This window comes from Ammospiza caudacuta, chromosome 6 (assembly GCF_027887145.1).
Source record: "Ammospiza caudacuta isolate bAmmCau1 chromosome 6, bAmmCau1.pri, whole genome shotgun sequence".
NCBI classification, from domain to species: domain Eukaryota; kingdom Metazoa; phylum Chordata; class Aves; order Passeriformes; family Passerellidae; genus Ammospiza; species Ammospiza caudacuta.
The window spans coordinates 54079750-54100557 of NC_080598.1; the positions used below are offsets into that span (position 1 = coordinate 54079750).

A 20808-nucleotide genomic window follows, 5' to 3' on the forward strand; every position below is an offset into this window, starting at 1 on the left:
TTAGTTGTTTAATGCCAGCTGAAGGCAAGAGAGAGGTTAAATAGCAAGATAAAGATTTCCACATGGGAACTAAAGCAAGCAGACACTGATGTGCACCACATTGCAACACCCCAGGACCACAAGAAGGAGCCATCCCAATATGAGCAACCCAGACAAGCATCAGTATGCATCATCTGTTGCATAAATCTCTTACAGTAGCTCATGCATTTCCTAATTATAAACCCATTTAATGGCATACCTGATAATGGCAAGCACTCTTCAAAACTGCTGCTTTTCAAGATCACATCTGTTTTGTGAAACTGTCCCATGATCCTGATTAAGGTTCTGAAGGTTGGTGCTTGGCATGGTTCATGTTTTTCCTTGGAATGTGGCATTCTGCCTAAGGTCAGGAATAACCATGTTGTACAGCCTGGATATGGCATGCCCCTGTGTTAACATCAGCCAGCTGCTGTAAATGGGATTTTCTTACTTTCTTCAATTACCTTTGCAGGCCTCTTATAATTACAACATAATAAGCTGAAGTTTGAACAGGGACAAAATATTGGGGGCAAAGTGTTTGGGGTGGAAGGTGGAGCTTGGCAGGTGAGCAGTCCTGGCATCACTGTGCCAATTCCCAGCCTTCAGCCCCAGTGACAAGGATGTGCAAGGTGGCTTATTTCCAGTAGTGGCACTACCAGAGGATTCTCTCCTCCCAGCCAGTAATTCAGTTTGCCAGCTGTCTCTGCAGAAAAGGGTGTCCTTTCATCCTGGGCTTGTGGAGCCACTGCAACAGGGCAGGCCACAGGCATCTTACACAGCAGAAATCTAAGGGGACATCACTCTCCAATGCTTCCTATCACACAGCACCTGCCACAGCCTTAGTGTGCCCAAACAATGAAGGAGATCTGGATCAATTTTTAAGCAAAAGGAATAAAACTTTACATAGCTCTAACACACTTTTAACTCAGACCCATATGCCCTGTGGTTATTAAAAAAACTCCTCCTGCCAACATTACTGGTAGTAGCAAAGACAAGTGCCCATGGAGAGGACAGGATCACAGCCTTCTCCAGCAGCACCCCAAATGCTGGAACTCAGCTCACACTGCACACCTGCAGGCAGTGCATCCTTCCAGCCAATTCCTGCTGGGATGGACAGTGCTGAGCAGGAGGAATGTGGGGCTGCCCAGGCTAAGCAAGCTGGGACCATGATGGAAATACTGATGGGAGGCAGGTGAAGAAGCAGCTGAGTTTTGGTTGGCTCACTTACACCAGAGCCTCTGTGTCAGGCTAGGTTAGTAGTCCACAGCAAATGGGTGACCAGATCATGAAAGCTGAGTAAGGGAACTGCAGCACAAGGTCACTCATAAAAGAGGATAAGGACAGCAGTCATATTGAGGAAGTTAGCATAATCTTTATTGTGGTTTTTATATTAACTTATTAAGTTGGACAAGAGAGTTGAGGAACAACTGCTAAAGACACAGGAAATTGAATATGTGATCAGAGTGCCAGCAACTCTGAAGTAAATTAATAAAAATCTGAAATTCCCTGACATGAGCACTGATACAGCAGCACCTCTTCCTCTGGGAGAAAAGCAGCTTTAATAATTCAGATATAATGTCTTAAGTATGTTCATCACTGAGGGATCAGTAGAGGCTGAAGTGCTGGGAGAAGACTCATTCTTGCTCTTCTTATCCAAAAGCACAAAACAGTGGTAGTAAATAAACTGATGTTCAGCCCCTGTGTTACAAAGGATCTGCTGAGCAAGCCTGGGTATTTATTTACCCAACTGCCAAAATCACATGGGTGAGAAAAATGGAGAATGGGGAAATGAAGGAGGAACCCAAATGGCTGCAGGTTAGCTCAGCTGCCCAGTGAACAGACAGACTGGCTCCCTGGATCCAGTGCTGCTGAAGGAAGGAACAAAATCGTGTTCAGTGAGGAAATCAGGCTTGCCAGGTCTGATACTCTGAGGGACCAATGACGCTGCACAATAATCTTTTTCTTTGTTGCAGCCACGGATTTCCAGAAGAAAAAACCCAAACTGTTAGAGGGCTACAGGGCAATTATATATAAATTATAATTTCTCTCTTTTAACCACTTTGTAAGGACAGAAATAATTTGCCAGCTTTCCATGGTAGAGGAAATTTACTAGATGGCATTTGAATTCCTGACTCCCAAGATATTGTGCTGCTTGTAGAAAGGTTATGTTGATTTAGGTTTTGGATGATACAGAATTCTTGAGGATAGCCAGGAGTTTATAATTGGAGAGGACAAGCAGGAAGATTTTAGTATGCCAGTGGGTGGAAATGAGAGATGAAGGTTAATGTCAATAGCACCAAGAAAGAGATTCAGAGAGAGAAACGACCCCATCTCCATGTTCCAGGTACATGCCCTTAACACCACCAGAGGCAATTTTGCATAGCTGGAGTATCGTGTGCTTCCCAAATGTCAAGTTGTGCCCCTTGAATGACAGAGGAAAAGAATTCCCATTATTCTGAAAGCAGCTAGGAAGAAATACCACCACAAAGATGAAGACACCTCCATGTCTCCACTGACACGTACTCCTAATTCCCATGCCCAGAAAGGGGTGTAATATAGGGGAGACCAAGAAAGATGACCAGGAATGCTAATAGCTTTGGCAAGGAAAAATTAAAACTAGAACCTCTCCTTTTCCCCTTACAGTAGGGAAAAGAGTGAGATACATGAAGTTATGAATACTCTTGAAATGGTGAGTGAGAAAGGACCACCCAGTTCCTCAGAGGCACATCGATGCTGCTGATCAGGAAGTAGGTGGAACTCTAAAAAAAGGATTTTTCCTTGCCACAGTTCAGTTAGCAATAGTATTATATCCCAAGAATAGCAATTCATTCAAAAAAGGTTTAGAGAAAGCTCTAGAATAAAGATCAAACAGCATCCTGAAATAATCTTACAGATGTACAAAAATATAAACATATTCCATTGCATATATAAAATTTCTGCTATTAGCAATTATCAGAAGATATTAGATTGGACAAGACATTGAGATAAAAGCACCCTTGTGTTTCCAGGGAGTATCATTTACTTCTGTGTGCCAGTCTTCCCTGCTTCCACAGTCCTGTGCACACAGAGCATCTACTCCAATCTGGCACCAAGAGAAACCAGTCCTGAACTACACACACACACATGTTCACACATAACACACAACAAACATTCCCCCCACAAAGCTAAAACTCAGGCTTAGGCACATGTGTCCTAGGAAGTTAATTCTAAGCCTAGATCAAAGGTTCACCTAATCACAGTTCACTCTAATCTAGGTTCTGAGGGTTGCATATACAAATATCCTTTATTAAAAGTATCGGTTGTCTAAAATTGCTTCATTTTCACACCCATCCTCTTGGCATAAGCAGCATGCACCAACTTCAATTCAGAACACACAAAGATCCTTCTATTTCTGCAGAAAACTGAAGTCATGAGAATGAACAAACACACACCACTGAAGCAGGAGGAGCTGCCCCGTTAGCTTTCCTTTGCCAGCTTGCACAGTCTCTTAACCCTTGAATAAGGACCAAGAGTGTCATCAAAAACAAAGTCCCACAGAACTCGAATCCAGGACTGGTGATGTGGGAGGTTATCATAATATTCTGCTGCAATCTTCTTCACCTGGAAGAAGAAGAGAGAGAATGAATGTTCGGCTGCCCAGAGTCAGGTGTGTTTCAACCTTCACACTCAGATCTGATAGCACAGCCATTACCTGAAGTTACTTGTTATTGCTTGTGAGCTTCTGAAGTTCAGCCAAATGAGATGTACTTAAATGCATTTAGATACTCAACAGATTTCTGATCTAAGTTTTGCCTCACAGTCATAATTTGAAAGGCAGTGGATTGCTGCCTTCAGTCAGAACTATTTTGTGTCACTTCAGAGGTGGTGGGATCTCCACAATGAGATACTTTATCCACTTTATCAATTGCACACTATATTTAAAGCCCTGTTTGCCACTTGTAATATTCTTCTGTTGAGAGTTCTGGGTAAGAGAGAATTAACAAGTGAGAAAATGACAGACACAGCCTTGCCTACGCTTTGTTTCCTGAATTCTGCTACCATGATGCAAATCCAAGAGATGGGTTCCTCCAGCAGGCAAAGAAAATTGCAGGGGTGGTCTGTTCTCCTCAGTCTGATATTAAAAATACTGTGAGATTCATTATTAGATCACGAGTCTAATAAAATTTCATCCCTGTTACAATTCTCAAAGTCTAAGGACTGTTGCCATCAGAGAAGCACTCTGTGCATCATTGGGGTGGTAATTGTAGTGGGAGTTAGGCCAGAACCAGAGGACAAAGAGGTTTCAAAGCTGGCAGGTTCAGGGGACTGTGAGGATTCCCAAGTTATCAGTTATTATTCCTGCTCCAACTAGATGCTTTGCTTTTTGAACACATTTATGAAGCAGCAGAATCTGTTAACTGTAGTACACTTGCACAGGACTGCTTGGGCATGGTTTTATGGCAGCTCCACCTCTTAGACAAACAAAGCTCTAGAATAGAGCAGTTTGTCTTGCTGGACAGCATGACTTCTCTCTTTAAAACCCTGAAGAATTCTAAAGCCAGCTACACTGAGCACAGAGCAGACTTCCAGTGAAGAGAGAAAGGGTTACACAGAAATCACCATGCAGGAAGAGGGTCTCATCACCACTGAGGTGTAATGGGGCAACCTCAACACAGCATTTAACTGCTTGTGAAAAGGTAAGAATTCCAGTGAAAGTTAAATTATAAACTGGCATGGCTCCCTGCTAATCACCTCATTAATTCAGCTTCCTAGCAGACACTTCTCTGTGAAATAGGTTGGATAATGTTCAAGAGTCATTAAAATCTTTTACCTCTGTCCCTTACACACCCCTGGTGCTCCTGGCATGGTAGTGCTGTCCTAGAGGTGGAAGATTCAGTTCAGGTCTACCTGTATTCTGTCTTTCACTGAATACCTCCAACTTCATAATCATTTTCTCTATCCTGCTTTAAAGCATTGGTTTGTACTTCAAAGTAGTTAATTTTCAATGGTTAATTTTCAATTATATTCAGACAATATCAGGATTTATCCTTAGAGATATTTGTTAATGGCAGGAAGAGAGGTGATTTCCAGGTTTCCAAGATCTCTGGAGAAGTAGATTTGGTTCTCTCTGCTCCTTCTGTAACCCCAGTCAGAAATAATTTAATCTGGGTATTACTCCCTTTTCCCAGCTGGGTAATTGAAATAGCCAGAGGATGAGAGGGAGGACTATTTGAACAGTAAGCTCCCTTGAATGGAGGTTACTCATGAGGCCCGATACAAACACAAAGGGGGGCTCAGATACCCAGCTTCAAAAGCTTCACTCTAGCTCTGACATGGTAATTTCCTAGCACACGATTGCTTAGACCTTCCTTCCTGCCTCCATTTTAGAAATTCTGCCTTTCAACTGTAGTTTAGCCCTCATCTACACTACCCAAGTTCATATAGCAAGTCTACCATTCCCCCCTTCCCCAGGGCCCCATGTACTTCTTGCTCTCTGAACCAGACCATGCTTTCTTAAGTAGTTACATTATCCTGCAGAGCTCTTGACCATGTTATATTTTGACCACAACAAGAGCTTCAGGAAGTTTTCCTCTATTGCCCCTTGCACATGGAAGTAGAAGGCTGGAGATTCACAGAAACCAATTCAGCTCCAAGGAAGCTCAGGCTGTGTCCTCTGGCTCCAAAGGCTCCAAAGGCTCCAAAGGAAAAGTAGTGGTGACAAAGTAGTTAAAAATGGCCCAGAGAAGAGGCCAATAAGCAGCCTGCCTATGTTCAGCCCAATAGCTTCTGCAAACACGAGCAGCACCTGGTGCAGGAAGGAGGCACCACTTGCACCACTGCAAGGTCAACGGTATGAAATGCACAGAAAATATGCAATAAGAAATGGAGAAAATAAAAAATATAATGAAGCAGTTAGAGGGGGGACTTCTGAAAGATCTTATGGAAAAGAAGGAAGTTTGGTAGGTACATGTTCCTGTCCTGCTAGCACATGGCAGGAAAGAATTTTAAAATATATTTCTCTTTTATAAGAGATCTATGCAAAAGTTTTCCAGCAAAACCATCTCATTTTTCATTCTTTCTTTCAGCATCTCCACACATGAAACAGAATTATCACCTTATCTACCAGAAAAACTGGATAGTGGGAGGGCAGTAATTGGGGTTTAATGCAGGCTCCCTTTTAAATGCAACATCATAGGAGGAGTGGCTGAGGGAGCTGGGGTTGTTTAGCCTGCAGAAAAGGAGGCTTGGAGGAGACCTTATCACTCTACAATGCTCTGAAAGGAGGGTGTAACCAGGTGGGGCTCAGCTTCTTCTCCCAAGCAACAAGCAGCACAACAAGAGAAAAAAGGCCCAAGCTGCACCAAGGGAGAAGGTTGGACATCAGAAAGAATTTCTTCATGAGACTTGTCAAACATCAGAACAGCTGCTCAAGGAAGTGGTGGAGTCACCCCTGGAAGGGTTCCAGAAATGACTCAAAATGGCACTTCATCCTATAGTTTAGTTGATATGGTAGTATCAGATCAAAGTTTGGACTCAATGATCTTGGAGGTCTTTTTCAGCCTTAATGGTTCTATATCTATTAGTATGGTTGAGGCAGGAAGAGTCAGCTCTATGTTACAGTACAAAACCTGTAGATGCAGTTTCCAGGTAGCAAGTTTTGTGGCCAGATCATAGATTGTCTCAAAGAGGATGGCACTGTAATTAAGTATCCCAAAATCCTGCTCCTCAAGATCTCCATATATTGCATTGTAGGTGATCCATTTTCTTCAATTCCTCCCTGCCTTCTTCCTTACAAATCTCAACTGTAAGTCTTAAATCATTGCTAGTTTGTAAATGAAAATTGAGGCACATCTGGAGTGCTGTGCCCAGTTCTGGGCTCCACAGTACAAGAGGGACATGGAGCTCCTGGAGCGAGTCCAGTGCAGGGAGACAAAGTTGATTGAGGGACCAGAGCATCTCTCTAATGAGAAAAGGCTGATGGAGCTGGGCCTGTTCAGCCTCAAGAAAAGACAACTGAGAGGGAACCACGTCAATATCTTTAAGTATCTGGAGGGTGGGTGTCGAGAGAATGGATCCAGACTCTTCTCAGTGCTACCAAGCAATAGGACAAGGTACAACAGGCAGAAACTGAAACAAGATGTTCCACCTGAACATAAGGAAGAATTTCACTGTGCAGTCACTGAGCACAGGAACAGGCTGCCCAGAGAGGGTGCAGAGCCTCCCTCAGTGGGGATATTCAGGAACCATCTGGACACAATCCTGTGCCATGTGCTTCAGAATGACCCTGTTTGAGTAGGGAGGCTGAGCCTCACCCATTCTGTGATTCTGTTATCATGGATAAATAACAAGAGATTGCAAAGTCTGCAGGACAATTACTAGGCACTTGGCACATGGTATATGGAGGCTTTTCTTCAAGTAGGTCAAGGTGGCAGGGCAAGAAATCACATCTTTTGGACTGAAATTTTTGTTCTGGTGCTTGTGGAGCACAGTGAGAGGACCTTACTCATACTCTTCATATCTGATAAGTACAAAAGTTAAATGCAGCCTAGTATTTCAGCATGGCTGTTACACACTCCTTGTCCTGGGGCTATACAGAAGCTAGAGATCCTTATGACACAAAGCTCAAAATTACATATAGAATGCTCAAAGGCTTATTACAAGTTCCTTCTATAGTCCTACATCCCCACCAAAGGCTGGTGAGCACTGGAACTAGCCCTCCTGGCCATCATGGGGTTAATGAAATCTGCAATTCAAAACCAGCACATCTACCATGTTTTCCAGTCTTGTCTGTCTAATAAATCTGGTTTCATACCATGTCTTTTCCTTTTCCCACAAGCTTAATGAGTAACTAGTTTGCCCCTGGTAACACTGCTGCTTTTATTGCAGCTTCTAATAGAGTTCCTCCTCCTTCTCCAATCTCCTCTCTCCATGAGTATACTCTGACAATTCAGACAATGAAGAATGAATCTCTTTACTCATTTGGTAAACATTGCAATATTTTATAGTTGTAAGACTTCATTCAAAGACTAATCTATTCTTAAGTCTACAGGGTTTTTTCTTAGAGCAGGGCCTTCATTGCACAGTTAAATTTCATGGTCTCTTGTGCAATCTCTCATTACACTAGTGGGACAAGTTCTTACTGCACACCCATGTCACTCATCTTTAATATCCATAAGCTTATGAGCACAGCCTAATTCTTCCTCTTTCAAATTTGTCACAGTCATAGGGTAAAGGTCTTTCTAGTGGCAAACACATTACTCAGAATGTTCTGAATGACACACCTGTAACAAAGGAAAACACTGAATTTACTTTCCTGATAAGCAAGCTGAAAAGCTAGTTACTTTCCAAGATTAAGATCCAGTTATTCTCAAATCCTATTTCTCCCCTGATCCCAATCATGCAGGATAGATCTTTAAAAATAGAGATATTTCCTCCACTTTCTACTTGCCAATAATTAAAAATAAAAATAGTCTTGCTGAGAGTTCATCCATACTACACAATGCAACTATTAGAATTTCAAGTGTCTAAGAGACTAAAACTGAAAAAAAAAATTTTTTTTGCTGAGTGAGGAATTTGCCAGGAGGTTAAGCAAAGTAGAGGAAGGTAAAGTGTCTTACCTACTAGGAAGTTCAAGATTTAAAGTTAATCAGAGAGGATCTGTTTCCTTATCTCTTTACATCAGAGGGGCAAAGATGTTTTTTTCTCATTTTGCAGAAAAGAGTAACCAATTTATTTAATGGTCAAAGGATTTTCTACGGGAACTGTTTTGCCAAAGAAAATAGAAATTTTTAAAATAGAATTCTTTTTAATAGAATTTTTACTTGTAATTGATCTCTCACCAGACTCCAAGTATTCCATATAGTTCTGTCAGGCAGCAGTGATTGACAAGCCTGCTCTCTCCTCCACCAGCAGGGCAAGTCTCAGTTGCCAAAGAGCAAAACACACATGAGCACAAGCCCATGAAATTCAGCTAATAACTCCATCCTCTTTATGCAGGAGGGCAGACACTTCCAGCTGCTGCACTGCCTCAAGGAACTAGGCTGAACTATATGTGCTGTGGGTGGAGAAGAGCTTTTCAGGTCCCAGTCAGGGCTGGAGCAACAGTCCCAGCAAGTTCAATTAGTCACTCACCTCCCTTGTGCAGGGTACTGAGCTAACCTCCTTCTCTTCTATTTTCACTTTGGTAATCTAAGTATCTAAGCCCATCTAACAAGTTTGAACATTTGAAACTAGAGCCAAGAACATGCACTTCCCCACTGAGCTATCATGTGTATCAGGGATGGGAGGGCCTCACAGGAGAGCTCCACATCCAAGTGTGGGCTGCTGCACCAGCTCCTCTGGGCCTCACCAGGAGCAGGCAGCATCTCCAGGACAGACCTCCAGCAGCAAAGGAGTGAATGGAACACAATTGCAGGCTATATAGAGGCTTCCCACACCCTTCTACACAAGAAAATCTCCTATTGATTTGAATCTCCTCCCAGGGAGTGTTTCTGTGATGGAGAACATGAGCCCACCCAGCAGGGTTTGCCCAGGTAAGCCATCACAGCAGTTGTACATGGCATCAGTAGTGGTGGGGAGGTCACAGCTCCTGAGCCTCAGGCTCTCCCTCCACCTCATGTGGATATTGAGCAGCAATTCCACACTTTGCATCAGGCCACACAAAGGTGTTTCCTTCCTGTTACGTCAGAGAACTCGTGTGCAGGAGTAATCCTTGGAGTCACGTACCTCCAACACTGAGCACCTGCTGAGCAGCCCTTGCACAAAACACACAAGAGCAGCTCTGCACCTGGAGGGAGATGGAAAACCATTCCTAGACACCTGGGCTTTGCAAATTTGATTCCCACAGCTGATAAAACATAAACTGTTGTGGTGTGCTGTAACAATAAACAAAAAGGGGTTTGCCTTTCAAAGGAGGAAAGCCACAGTGCTTTCCCAACGACAGGCCAGGCCTCCTCAGTTTCTGTGGGTGGGGCAGGAGAGCTGAAAGGAGTCTCAGAGAGTGCGGCTTTATTTTCCAGTGCTACCTGTGTCAGGCTGGAACATGCCCCAAAAATTATGTCATCTCAAAACCAGAAAAAATTTCTTTGATGTTAATCAAGCAATATAGTTAACAGATTGATCATTAGACAAATTTAAAGTAGCCATTGCCACCTGCCTCCCTTTAGATGGGTCTTTAAACTTTCAGAGTCGAAACTTAGTGGCTGAGGGATGTAAATCAAGATATTTAAAGCCTTGTTGGAGGATTTTATCATGCAAAAGGTATTCCTCAAGCCCTCTGAGGATCAAATGTTCTAGTTTGCATCAAATAAACTAAGTATTGCAGCAGTTTGACAGCTGTTTCTCTCAATCTCTGGCTTAAAATTAATTAGAAACAAATTCAGAAAAGCCGTTCTCTTTTCCCCCCCTTTTTTTTTTCTTAAATTCATCAATTGCTATGATTTGAAGGGTTTTCTTTGACACATTTTAGCAGCTTCAATAAAAATCCAACTCACTCATCTCATACTATACTTACCATGGGCAGCCTGCATCCAGGAATGCTGGGGAAGTCATGGTGCTCCATGTGGTAGCCTACATTGAAGGTGAGCCAGTTCAGAGGTCCATAATAAGAGTATGTCTCATACCCTTTCAGGAACATGTAGTGTTCTGCTATGAAGTGCCCAGAAATGGGATGAAGACCCAAGCAAAGAATAGTACCTGCTATTAGGTAAATAACAGGTTTGAGCCCCCACAGGTAGTAAATGATGAGGTCTATAGAAAACTGGGCGAGAGCATTGAGGATTTCCATCCGTGTGATTGCTTTGGGGTTCACATAGAGCGGCCTCAGGCTGTAGAACAGAGGCTGCAGGAACAGCCACAGCAGCTTCCGGAGCGGCGTGCAGAAAAACCAGCCCTCAAAGTCTGTGGGAATGTCCACGTCCAGGCTGTCCCCTCCCAGGTAGCGGTGATGGTCAATGTGGTATTTCTTGAAGGAGGCAGAGTAGGGGACGCCGATGGGCAAGTTGGCGAAGACTGCGAACCATCGGTTCCACCTGGCCTGCTTGTTCCCAAAGGCCACGTTGTGGGAAATGTCATGGATGGCCAGGGTCAGCGAGTGGTTGATGCAACCCCCAAAAGCATAAGCCCAGAAGAAAATCCATTTCCAAGATAAGTCTTTCACCAGGTAGCACGCCAGAAGCTGCGTGAAAACCATTCCAGATACAATCCACTTTAAATGTGGATCTGGTCCCATCAGAGTCTTGATCTCTGGATACTTTGCTAAAGGGAAAAATGCAGAGAAAAACTTGGTTAGACATGATTAGGCAAATACAATCACCACTGTGATTTCTGGTTTTATCACACTATGTTTGAGGCCCTGGTTTTATAAAATGTTAATTCCAAAGTAGGGTTGCCACTATGGTGAAAATTTTACTAGTTCCAGCATCATGTCCAGTTCTGATTGATATTGATATACATAGACATATAAAAAAATACCCTGATGGTCACTCTGTGGCATAATGTGCCTTTCCCACAATGAACATTGCTTCACAGTGATGAGGAGTAATATCCCAAATCCCACAGGACTCAAGCTCTAAGAAACACCTTCTGTCATGTTTTTAAGGTTTTTTATGTCCTTTTGTGTTTTGCTCAGATGTTATTTTCCACTAAAGGGATACAACTGCTTTCTCTGTAGCCCTTTTCACACTGCTGTTTCAAACACACAAGCAGAGAAGAGAGCTGAGCAACAGGCTCGCCAGGTTTTGCTCTGTGGTTAGATGACAAACACAGCATTTAAAAAAAATTTCTAATTGTTTGAGTGTTTACCAGTGCTCACAACAGGTACAACTCTTCACACATAGTAACATCACAGTAAAGTCAGTAATATTATCAGGATTTTGTATGGCATGGCAAATTTTTCTCTGGTCCCATGTCACATACCAAAAGCAGGTGTAAAAGCCACATAGATTATCACACTACAGGTTCATGAGACCTCACAAATACTGCAGTACAGCAGAGACCTGGGCTAGGCCTGCAAGTCTGATTCATATCAGGCCAAGACCAGCTTATTGATCTCCAGTCCCACCAGCCATCCATCTGTCCTTTAAAAATAAACTAAAATACAGAGTACAGCTGATCCTCTAGGTGCTGTTCACTGATTCACATCTCCTCTCTGCAAAGCCACACTTCTCACTTCCAGTATTAACTTGCACATGATTCTTTCTGCTGCCTTATGGCTTCTAGCCACGTACTGACCTCCTTCCTTTAACTCATACTTCGCATTTCTCAGTAATTGCAGCTTACACAGATAAGTGCATAGAGAAGTCACTCATTCTGAACCCTGAGGTTACACAGTGTCCCTGTGAGTTTCATGGGCCCATTTTATGAATAGTAAAGTAAACATCACAAGACTGTCCCAGTATAATACCAATACAATAAAATCAAGATTACAATGATCTGCATCTATGCAGCTGTGTCTACTATAAACAGAGGCTGGAGACAATACATGTAATTTATGTGACCTTGAAAGCAGTGGCAGATATTGAGTGCTGGATGCAGAGAAGGTTTTTGTAGAAGTGAACCCTGAGAAGTTTACAGAAAGTCAAAAAGATGAAGTGCTACTTAAAGAAGCAGGTTAATGTGTTCATGCTCTGCAACCATTCCAACAACCCTTGAGCCTCTTGGCCAACTTCAGCTCATCTTGACAGAAATTAGAGATTACAAAGATTAGAAAAGTGCTGTGGAAGATGAGGACAAAGGAGATAAACTCAAATCTTCTGAGGATAAGGAGGCCAAGGTCACCATGAGGAGTATTCAGGCAAGAGAGAGATTTCCTAAGTGCTGGGAAAGCTGTAGTGAAAGTTCATCTCTTTCTAAAGTTTGACAAAAATCTCCAGAAACTCCAGGGATTCTTTTGTTTTGCTGTTTTGTTTTTGTTGTGGTTTTCACCATTCTTGAAATTATATTTTTCACACCAATAAAGTTAACATGCCAAAAGTTATTCTCTAGTACCTGAATAGGTACTTTAGTTTTACACAGAGTGCTGCTTATGCAAAGTTTACTCTGAAGTACAAGAATATAACAGCCTGGTCAGAAAGACTGTTCCAGGCATGCAGTTTTATGTAGCTTAATCTCATTCTTAGGGGCATCTGTCCAAAAGCCAGAAAATGCTTTAATAAGCCAAGCCACCTCAAATGTTGTCAGATGATGTGGCTGGTAGAGGTAAGTTACTGCAGTGACCAGAAGAGATGAAATGTAAAACAACCAAATCTGCTCCTCAGCCTGCTCAAATTGAGGCGACAATGATACCTCCTCCAAAAAAAAAACAAAAAAGAAATTTTAATGGGATGGGAAAATTGCTTAGAGATGCTTCACACTGTCATTTGAAAATAATGGAAGGTTTTGACCTATTTCTTTCTCTGGCAGCCAACAAGGCCTGCAGATTCCATTTAAAATGTTCCAGAGCAGGTGTGTGCAAGCAGCAATGCAGGCAGGTTGCACTTATCACAGGTGACAGCTATTAAGTAACTTGCCAGGGTTTAATATTAAATTCAACACATGATTAACTCCAACAGTAAATTTTTGCATACTAGTCAAACCACAGTACTGTGGCTGTTTATCATTAATACTGATAAAGGCATGAAACCATGGCGTGGAAAAATTCAGGTTTCTCCTCACAGAGAAACCATGGTTTGGGCAGAAAGGTGGATGAAGGCATGGACACACAAGACAGGACAGGACACAACACCTGCAGCTATGTGACTGCAAGGGGACCAAGTTTTGTCCTTTACAGTTCAATGAGAACAGGAGAGACCCAGCTGCTGTGGTGTCTGCACAGCACATCTTCCAGCCTCCAGCCCACTGAGGAGGTCTGTTAGCTCAGGCCAGCAGAGAGGTTACCCATGTGTGCTGCTTCTAGTCTGAGCTCTTGTCCAGACTGAGCCACTGTCCTGCTGAGAGGGTGGGGACACTGGTGTACATGTACAGCAGTGCACAAGGATGACTTTTCTGTCTCTGAGGTCAGCACTCTGCCAAAGCAGCACAGACACTTTAGTACAATAGGTAAATGTAGTCAGTAACTCTGCCCAGACAGCTCCATGATGGTGAGACAGCATTCCCCACTCTTACAAGTCAAGAGAGAACAAATGCTGCAAGTGTATTTTCAGAAGGGTTCATAATTCTGAAACAACCCATTTACTGAATTAACTTTTCGCAGAGATGACTCCACTGTTCTACACATCTTTTGAGAGGGAGGTCTCACTCACCAAGTGCCTAAACTGACAAATTAATCTGACTAATTTTGTTCCATTGATGCTTCTCTCTGGAGATCCAAAGCACTCACCATAGCCCTAGAGTGATCCTCAGTTGGGGCTGGAGCAATTGTTCCTGGACAGGCCATTGGCTGCCAGGTCCTGTTGCTCCTCCTCCTCAGGAGACAGCAAATACCTTGTTCTGAGCTCTTATTCATCCTCTGTCCTACTGATCCTGTCCCTGAGATAACCCAGTGATGGCACCAGACACAATTTCTCATTGATGCGACACCACATACTTCACACTTGCATATTTTGGTACACATGGGATTTGAAAGTGAACAAGAGGAGGTGCTGCCCACAGAGACAGTGGTGATGGAGGTTTAAAGAAGCAGCAGCCTTGCCCACATCCATGAGAAACTAGTAGTAAAAAGTGAAGAAATTTCATTTCTTAATTTTCCTTCCTTTTCCTTGCAGCATACTGATACAGTCAAAGTGGACACACTCCTCAGCATAAGTCACTTAGAAGATTTATTAAAGGGAAGTAGGAAAAAAAAAATTTGTGATACTGCTGTCCTGGACTGCATTGTATTGATTATGAGTCCCTGCCACAACAGATAAAAGAGACACCAGGCACAGGATGTAAGCTTTACTGCTCCATGTCCTACGCTGGAGCTGGTATTTGTACCAAATAAATACACAAAACAAAGGAAGAGAGTTTACTGACATCATAGTGTTTTGCCTTGCAGCAGCTCAGCTCAAAAACCTACTTATAAAAGCACAGCACACCCAAATCCCCAGAGAATGGCAGGGATGAGTTTGAGCAAGTCCAGAGGAGGGCTGAAAATTGTCAAAGGGCTGGAGCACCTGTCCAGTAAGGAAAGGCTGAGAGAGTTGAGAATGCAGGCTGTTCAGCCTGGAGAGGAAAAGGCTTTAGGAACACTTCATTGCCTTTCAAAATCTAATGGGGGTTTACAGGAATGAAGCCAAACCGACTGTTTAGTAGGGCTTGTTGTGATAGGTCAAGGGGTAACAGTTCCAAGCTAAAAGAGGAGACATTTAATCTAGACATAAGGAAAAGATTTTTTACAATGAGGGTGGTAAAACATTATCACAGGTTGCCCAGAGAGGTTGCAGATGCCTCATCCCTGGAAACGTTCAAGGACAAGTTGGCTGGGGCTCTGAACAACCTGATCTAGTTGATGATGTACCTGGTACTCAATATATTATATGACCCTATTATTAATTCCTTTATTAATTCAAACAATGCATTAGTCAAGACACAGGTAGGATACACAGAGGACAACATACATGACAACACCTTCTGGTTTTTCAGAGTCTCTTGTGAAAAAGCCCCTCTGCTACACAAAATAAGAAACATTTTTGGCCCAGCTAATTACACTGAAGTTTTATATGTCCACTGTGAAAGGACAAGTGTCTTTGTCACCCATGAGCTTCTAAATACCTTAGTGCTAGCTGGTCCAAGGGCAATGGGCCACCCAGCAGTGGCCACCAGAGGGAAAGTAGTGGAAAAGTAGAGAGAAAGCAGTGGTGCCACTCTGCTGGTGTCAATAGAGGTGGATGATGTCAGCACATCACTATGCCAGCAGCTGTAACCTGCTTGCTTACATTTGTTTATTAGTGCAGAGCAAAAGGATGTAGGAATGCTAGAAGGAGGGCTTCCAGCTCCTTCTGAAACAAAAATCTGCAATATGGACTAAGCTGGATCCTTGGGTTGTACTTAATACATTTCCCATGGAAGACCACAAATGCCTAAATCAGTGATTTTCTGCCCGTGATTTATTTCAAAGGTGATGCCCACAGGGGAGTGGCATGAGCACTGGGACAGCAGCTCTCCTGGGTGCTCATCAGAGGGTGCTCACAGTCAGGGGCAGCACTGTGCCCCACTGCAGCAGAGAGGGCAAACATCGTTTCTTCGCCAGAAGCACATGTATTCAGAGCTGTGATTTAAGCTAGGGACATAATATGTTGCATATTTCAGTAGGTACAATTTATCAGAATTTCCATAAAAGTGGGATTTAAAAAGAGACAGCTGGAAGAAAGAGCAGATTAATCTCTGAATAAGAGACCAGATCTGGAACTATACTCAGATCAGCTAAATACTAAAATAAAATGCATTTTGACTTTTTAATTTTGTTATACCTATCCCCATGAGCTAACTTCTCAGCCTTCCTACAGGATAAAGTACATAGAAAACACTCACACCATCTCCACTCCAAAATAACTTGTCAAAAAACTAATTACATAACTATTAAGCATTCTTGTATGTTAGATCATATTCAGATGTTCCTGGTATATCCTGAGCAACACTGATTCAGCTCTCATCCTCAGCAGCAAACAAATGCTTCCCTAAGGATCCTGTGAGGCAAGACATTTTCTGTCTAACTTACACTAATTTTGTAAAGTTAGATCCTGCCCATGGCACAAATACGATCTCACTCTTCCCATGTCACAACATATTGCTCATTGCTTGCACTTGGGAAATTGTTTGCAGGTGAAATGACCAGACATTGTATGGTTATGGTGTTACCTGCATTTAAGCAATGATTTTTTCATCTGTCAAGAGTGAAAAGACATCAACACTTCCCCCTGAGCAAGAGCAAAGTTTCTTCAGGTCTTTCAGTCCAAGAAATCCTTACTGACAAAAAGTAGAAATCCTATTTCTACTAGATGCCCTCTCTTAGTTATATCTAATTGCATTTTTGTAACTATACAGAAAGGCTAAGCAGATCTAGATGAACAAACTTTTCCATCAGGAAGTTTTTAACCAGATCTTTCCCTAACAGAGCTTACTGCAGCATTACACAAATCCCAGTCCTGACACAAGGCAGGAACAGGCTTTTCATAAACAAGACAGGGAGAGAATAGCAATGAAACCATTCCATTTCATAAACTGCAAAGCGTGAATAACGTGTTCAGGAACATGTATAACGTGATCAGGGTCCAAGTGCCAGCTTGGCAAGAGATCTCCTCCACTCTAAGTCAGATGCAGTTGCACACAGACAGTACTAAGCACAAGCTACATTTTAATACCTAGAGACTACAAAGAGATAAGAGAGACAATATCTCCTCTCCCTTGTGCAAAATGTTGGTCTATTTGCTGGTATAATTACAGCCTTTAGGAATGGCAACCCTCATCTAGTGCAGCAGTGTCCTGCCACAAAGCCAATTTCCAGCCAGCCCAGCTGACAAACAGTGCTCACAGCTCTGTGGCCAACTGGAACTGGCTGCCCAGAGAAGCTGGGATGGGCCATCCCTGGAAGTGCTCAAGGACAGGTTGGATGGGGCTCTGAGCTAGCAAAGCATGTCCCTGCCCATGGCAGGGAGACTGGACTCAGGGAGCTCTCATTCACACACAGTCACTGACTACAAAAGCCTTGCAGACACCTGGGCTATGAACTCTTAAGCCAGGACAAACAAATTTATGACGAACTTTTTTTATCTGTCAGATGCTCTATAGGAACATATTGGGACAACAGCCCAGGAAACACCACTTATGTAGAAAGAAACTGCCTTATGTGTTTGTCAGTTGGCCCTTTTTTTTTTCCTAACAGATAATTTCCATTGGTATTTAAATCCAAGTAGCCATGCCTGAGAGAGACTAACATTTTAAAAAGCCGCAGCCCAGAGAACAATCAAGTTTCAGTGCTTAGCAACTAAATCATTAACCTATTGGGAAGGAAATAGTTTCTTTCCCAGCATGGAATGCTGTCCCCAAGGCATTGTTGCACACAAAAATGTAAAATACATGGATTTTTATAGATATTTGCTCATATGTATTTAAGATTCTTGCTGTACTCCAGCTTAGCAGACACTTTGATAACTAGATACTCTGTGACTTAGGCTTTGAATAATAGAGTGAGGATCATTATAGAAGTATTGTGTGATATATTATGATAGTTTCAGTAACTTTTGGTAGCATTTTGGTACTTGTGACACTAGCTTTATAGTCCGTTCTGCCTTATCAGACACAGATCACTCGTATCTCTCTTTCCATGTTGTATTTCTCTCTGCCCTTCCTTCCACTCCCACAGCTGGGGCAGGGGAAGCTGTAAAGAAGGAGATGGACCTTGATTCCAACTGCTTGTTCTCAACTCAAAGAGGGGGTGGGCAACACCTCTGCAAGCGTGCTGCTGAAGAGTCCTGAAAAGAGTTTGCTGCAACAAGGGAGTCCAAGCACCTCCTTACAACTCCATCATGGTTTCCACTCTCCATTCTACAGCACAACCAAAACCACAAGTGAGCAGCAAGGGCAGAGACCCTCCACTTACCCTCCCACCCTTAGCTCACCAAAATGTAGTCCCTTGACTGAAGGGACGAGGAGCACAACAGCAAGAAGCATCATTTGCTATACTGATGTAATTTGACTATCATGATTACATAGTAAAATATTCTTGGATGCCATTCAAACCTGGACGTGGATATTCCACCACTGCAACTATACCGGAAATGTTTTTGTAATTTAGATTAATCCTGGATTAATCTGTAAGATTGTGGGGGAATGAAAGAACTGCATCTAATTACTATATACCCTGTGCAGCAACTGAGACAAAGTTCCACTGCCTTTTTATAAAAGTTCTTTCAAAACTCCACCCTACTCATTAGAGGGAAGAAAACAAAACGACCAACCCACCCAAATGAAAAGAGGGGGGGGAAATCAAAATCTTTTTTATTAATAAAAAGTTGAAAATGTACTTTTAGGAGATACGCAACAGTACTCTGTGACAATTCTGAATTATCAGTTATTCTCCAAAACGATCTTCGGAATAGCCCAAACCCCCCCACAAAAACAAGCCTGCCGACCCACCACACTCCTGAGCGCAGATAAGCGCTGCGTGTACAGCACGAAAATACAGGAGTGTACCTTGTCCCCGACAAGCAGCGGGATTTGCTATTGTTCTCCAGCAGATCGGACCCGCACGCCGTTTACTTCCATGCCGTACCCAGGCCCCGGGAGGGAACACGTGCCCGCAGGAGCGCTCCCAGCCCGCGCCCGGGGCACACCCGGCGGGGCCGCCGCACCCCCGACCGAGGGCAGCGGCCGCTGCCGGGGCTCGGTGCGGGCAGGCGGGCTCTGGGCACAGCCCCTGCCACCCCTGCCAGCGCTGACCCGGCTCGGTGCGGGCAGGCGGGCGCTGGGCACAGCCCCTGCCGCCCCGTCCCCGCTGCCACCCGTGACCCGGCTCGGCACAGCCGGGCTCGATTCAGCCCCGGCATCCCCGTCGCTGCCTCCCTTGGCAGAGTGCTGGGAGCGCTGCGCTCCTCGGGGTGCACACCCAACATCCCACCGGGCTGCGGCACTCGCCCTCCGCAGCCTGGACGCCAGCCCGAGCCGCACCGACACCTGCGCTCCCGGCGCGGACCCCCGGCCCCGCTCCGCCCGTCCCGTCCCCTCCCGTCCAGCAGCGCAGCCCAGCCCGGCTGCCCGAGCCGCCGCGGCCGCTCCCGGGCTCCCCGCCGTACCCAGGATCTCCTTCCTGCGCTGCGTGTGGGGCTGCTCCGTGTAGACCCACTCGAAATCCTCGCGGGTGACCCGGTTCCCCATGGCGCCTGCTGCGCCCCGCTCCGCGCTGCCCTTATACTGTCCCTATAGCTCCGCGCTGCCCTTATACTGTCCCTATAGCTCCGCGCTGCCCTTATACTGTCCCTATAGCTCCGCGCTGCCCTTATACTGTCCCTATAGCTCCGCGCTGTCCCTTATACTGTCCCTATAGCTCCGCGCTGCCCTTATACTGTCCCTATAGCTCCGCGCTGCCCTTATAGCTCCGCGCCCGCGGAGGGGCGGCTCCTCCGCCCGCCCCCGCCCCGCCGCACCGGGACAGCCCCGCGGCTTCGCTCGGTGGCAGCAGCCGGGACAGCTGCGGAGCCCTCCGGGGTGTCCCGGGGCTGGCTCGGGACACGGGACGGGCGGCCGAGGCTCGCCGTGCTGCAGGCACCTCGAAGGCCACAGCCAGGAGAGTGTGAGCGGCGGGCAGGGCAGGGCAGGGCAGGGGGATCCCCGGCACAGCCACCGCATCCATCGCTGCCTCGGGCGGATCCAGAGCACAAGGGGACCTCCGGCGCTGCAGGACCCCGGGCGCTTCCAGACACAGCTTTTGGAAAGCAAAGGTACTCCAAACGCCATAAACCCAGAGACAGAGCCCTAAGCACACCCGCGGATTAGGGTAAAACCCGGCTGAGCGAGCTCCTCCCAGGGGTGGAAGACCTAGAACAGTGCAAAGGCGACCAACGATTGACATACATTTCCTTGGCGCTCTGACAATCTCCGTGAGCTGTCCCGGCAGAATCCAGCCCTCGGCTGCAGAACACTTCACTCCTGGTAGTCTGCGGCCCATTTCCCAGGTACTGTCCCTGCTGGAGCAGCAGGAAATCTCGCTGCTACCTTGGTAACAAAGCCAGGCAAACGGCTTGCTAACCTGAAAACTAAGGTAGCCCCTCTAGCCTCTCTGATTCACAGAGTTACATGTTACACAGTGATGTTTCTACACACAAAACCCAAAATTAAAGTGCTGCCCTTGTTTCTACTATGTTCTTTTGCAAGTCCATACCTGACCTCCTATCCATC

General features: G+C 44.7%; 1 protein-coding gene across 1 annotated transcript; it reads right to left on the minus strand.

Moving 5' to 3' along the window:
- Positions 1 to 1402: 1402 nt before the first annotated feature.
- DEGS2 (delta 4-desaturase, sphingolipid 2) lies at positions 1403 to 19922 on the minus strand. Its single transcript, XM_058807260.1, has 3 exons — positions 19707 to 19922; positions 10511 to 11253; positions 1403 to 3618 (listed from the first exon to the last, which is right to left on the minus strand). Exons 1-3 carry the CDS (start codon positions 19786 to 19788, stop codon positions 3475 to 3477), a joined length of 969 nt encoding a protein of 322 aa, XP_058663243.1. The 5' UTR covers positions 19789 to 19922; the 3' UTR covers positions 1403 to 3474.
- Positions 19923 to 20808: the final 886 nt, after the last annotated feature.